Below are 3,756 nucleotides of genomic sequence, written 5' to 3'. Positions count from 1 at the left end.
CAGGCGTTTTTGACGCAGGTGTTTTAGAAGCTACCAGACCCACAGCAGCATCGACGGGTATAGAAAAGAAAGCCAGCCCACCGAAAAGTTAGCAGCATTTTGCAGAGAGCTGCCAAGCCTGGCTCTCCCTGGGAAAAGGCAAAGGGACAGGAGAGCCGAGCAGGCGATGCCGGCGCCGAGCCCGTCGCAGGGAAGGACGCCGGTGTGACACCCATCGCAGTGCTGGGCCTTGGCTGGGGTGGAAAAGGAGCCCCCTCCTCTGCTGTGCTCTGGTGACAGGCAGCAGGCACCTCCGTCTTTGAGGGGGCAAGGAGGCTGTACCCCTGAAATACCTTTTCCTCCTTAGAAATGGCACTGCTCCCTTTTTTTTCCCCTAAAGCAAGTTGTAAACACAGGCCATATATGCCCAGGACACCTCCAGAAATGTCTTAAAATCTTCCCTGATGGCCATCTTTTTCCGTGAATCCAGGGTGCTCCTAGAGATCTGGAGATGAAGGTCATGTTAGGGACAAGATCGAGACTGGGATGGAGCTGCAAAGTGCCTGCATTGCGTATCACACAGAGAATCATTGCTCCTGACGGCTGGAGTGCTTTATTGGCCAGATATAGCAGCCATTTTAATAAAAAATTTAGTAAAAATGAGACGCAAAGAGGTACTGAGTCAACAGGAGACGATGGTTTAGGACAGGAAGCGAAATTTTGGGGAGGAGGCTCGGCGGGCCATCATCTGAGGGGCTGCGGTCCAAGGCAGAGCTACCGCGAGAGCCTCTTGTGAGAGCGCCGTGGTTGTATCGTTACGGACCACAACGGCTTCAAAAATAGCCACGAACAAATATAGCAGCAACAAAGCAAATCACGGGCACGTTCCCAAACCAAAGGCCGAGCTGTGCTTCGAGGACACGAGTGACAGCTCTCGTCTCAGGGACCTGCGTGTTCTCTAACATTTGAAACTGCGGCCGTGGCGAAGGGGCATCAGCAGCTACGGGAGTCGGCTTAGAGATGCTAAGCGACTACAGGATAACGTAGCCATGCACATTACTTGAAGATTAAGATACTATTTAACCCATTTTTTAAATCTATTCTTAAATTTGTTGAGAGCCACCGTGCTGTCCCTCTCGTCCTTTCTGGAGCACGTCAACTTTTGATGCCTGTCATTTTTAGACCTGCAGTGATTGTGTCACTGCTCCAGCCATTTAAACAGACACCATCCAGCAGCTCCTTCACCAAGCTCTTACTCCGTTTGCAAAAAAAACCCCCCGAACTCACAGCAATAAAAGGAGGAGTCACCCACGCTGTCACGGTCTGAAGCGAGGAAGAGAAATGAGTTTGAGAGAGGTGCCCACGTAGGTAACACGACCGTTCGGTCAGGAGCGGCTGTCCTGCTGCCCCTACGGCCTGGGAACAGTGCAGTGCCTCGCTGCAGAACCGCACCAGGAGTTTCCCTCGCCTGGTCCCACGTGCTGACCACATCTGCACCCTTAGCGAGGTTAGTCGGAGGCTTTGCTCAGCCCAGTGCACTCAATCTCTGTTTTCTTTTTTTCTCCAGAAATGGTTCAAGCAGCGCCTGGCAGAGTGGAGGAAGTCTGAAGGGCTGCCCTCCGAAAGCGGGTCCGTCAGGGACTAGAGGATGCTGCTCCCATCCCCACGCCTGCTGCACACGATGGGGAAGCTCTTCGGAGAGGGTTTCCCTGGGGTTCTTCTGTTGCAATAGGTTTTGAGATACAAAGTCATGCCCTGCTATTTAACATAAGTTTTATTTAAAGTGTACATAACCAGGAAAAAGCTGTCTATATATATGTGTGTGTGTGTGTGTGTGTATACAGCTTCTGATGGCTGCCTAACCTGTCGAGTGATTCCCACCCATTAACCACGGCTGCACAGGGCAAGGCCACCTCACGCCCTTCTCCCAGGCTCACGGAAAAGCTGCCATGAAAGGTTCAAACACAGAAGCGGGGAAAAAAAGAAGATTTCTTTTCCTTATGATCCTCAGAGGCAAAGTACGCGTGCTGGCTTTAATATACAGATCACCCAGAGAGGAGGGCACCTGGAAAACCAGATGTGTTACAGTTCAGGTGATCTCGGCAAACCGAGCACCTACACCATAACCAGACCCAGCCAAGCCCCCCTTGAATGCATTTCTCACATTTCTGTTAAAGGTCACCAAAGGGAAAGAACTGGGCTTGCTTTTTTTTTTTCCCCAATGCATTAATAAAAAACATTTTTTTGATGAGAGGAGCTGTGTTATGTCCCTGCTTGTGCTCCCTGCCCGAATCGCAGGAGCCAGACCCCTTCCCCGGGGAGGGCAACGCTTCTCCCAGGCAGCCTCAGTGGGCACCGTGGGTTTTCCCTCTTGCTGCAGGTATACCCACAGACATGGGCAACCTCCTCTTCTGGGGCACCCACGGGTCCATCCACAGCCCCACGCACGCCCCAGGCCCCAAGGTGACAGAGGTCGGTGGTGCTGGGGTTCCCCCGTCGGTGCTGGGGTTCCCCCTGGCCTCCATCCTCCAGCCCGAGGGATGCGGTTGTGCTGGGGCTCTTGCACAAAGCCCTGACGTTCTACAGGACAACACGTGGGCTAAAAAATAACCAGCGCCGCTGCCCAGTGACCTTATATTGCTCAAAAGGGTTTAAAAATCCTCTGCTTAGTGGATTACTGAATCAATTAGTGGATCCTCTGATTAATCCTCTTCTGGTTTGTGGTCACCTGCCTCTACTCCTTTGAAAGGAGAATCAGCTTAACACAGGGAAGATTAAGATGCGCTGGCACTGACACTGCCCCGTGCTGTCATTTATGGCTTTTGTTCCTCGCCGGAGAGCATCTCTCTTGCCTCGGTATCTCCAGCCCATCGCCAGCGGTTGGGCGAAGCACACCGAACGTGCAGGAAAGGGAGGAAAGCGATCGCCCTGTGCCATGTCCCACGCAGGCTGTGCTGTTCCCCTGCAACCCAGCTGCCAAACTGACTCGCCCTCACACCCCACTGGAGCTCAGAGCTTGTCCTGCAGAGTCCGGCACCCATGTCTGTTCTCTTCTCAGTCTCCGCAACGCGCCTTCTCCCTTACGCTGAGGGGAACTCTGCTGTTTTGACTTAGGCTCCAAAAATCCCAATGCAGAGCTCCATCATTTTGCCCAGGGTCATGCAACGGAGTACCTGTACTGCACAGATTTCACCCGTCTGTGTAACTGGCATCAAAGACACATGCAAAGCAAAAGGCTGGATCTGCCCGTTCTCCAGGTGTTTGAGAAAACCGGCCCCAAATCCAACCCACCCCAATGCACGTGCCACCCCAGCATTTCCAAAGCCTGTACTAACTTTTTGCACCTTATCAAATCCAGCCCCAGATCCGGAATTTTGCAGCCTTTTGTGTTTCTACTTCTGTCACAAGCACAAAACTCGGAGCGTCACTAAGAAGACCTCTAAACTTCAGCAAAAATTTTGAAACCCAAAGTCAGGAGTTGCGTTGCACCAACCTCTTGCGCGCCGTTGGCTTTGGTTTGCCACATTTCTTTGTGGGAAAGAACAATTCCTGTGCTGGCTTCCTCCAGCGGTTGTTTCATTACTTCTTTAACGATTGCAGCAGAAGAATAAGACGAGTGATAAACTCCGGACATAACGCGTCCTGGGGAGAGAGGGGTCCCGCAGTTCGGTCAAATTCTGCTCCTTTCCCCTGGTGACCATGTTAGTGACCGTGCTAGTGAACTCCCCAGAGAAGGCCAGTAAAAGTGGCTGCTGGCAAGGAAGCCTCCCTGCCGGG

General features: G+C 52.4%; 1 protein-coding gene across 1 annotated transcript; it reads left to right on the top strand.

Annotated features, from left to right (window-relative positions):
• Window positions 1–1,546: 1,546 nt before the first annotated feature.
• Window positions 1,547–1,624, top strand: HOPX (HOP homeobox; the record flags this gene model as incomplete). Its single annotated transcript, XM_009696639.1, has 1 exon — window positions 1,547–1,624. A coding segment is annotated over one exon (78 nt), but the record flags the coding sequence as incomplete, so codon positions are not given.
• Between the last annotated feature and the right edge of the window lie 2,132 nt (window positions 1,625–3,756).

The sequence above is a fragment of the Cariama cristata genome, unplaced genomic scaffold (assembly GCF_000690535.1).
Source record: "Cariama cristata isolate BGI_N322 unplaced genomic scaffold, ASM69053v1 scaffold33313, whole genome shotgun sequence".
In the NCBI taxonomy this organism is placed as follows: domain Eukaryota; kingdom Metazoa; phylum Chordata; class Aves; order Cariamiformes; family Cariamidae; genus Cariama; species Cariama cristata.
Note: the sequence above shows the minus strand (reverse complement) of the source record. Positions and strands in the feature narration are given on the sequence as shown.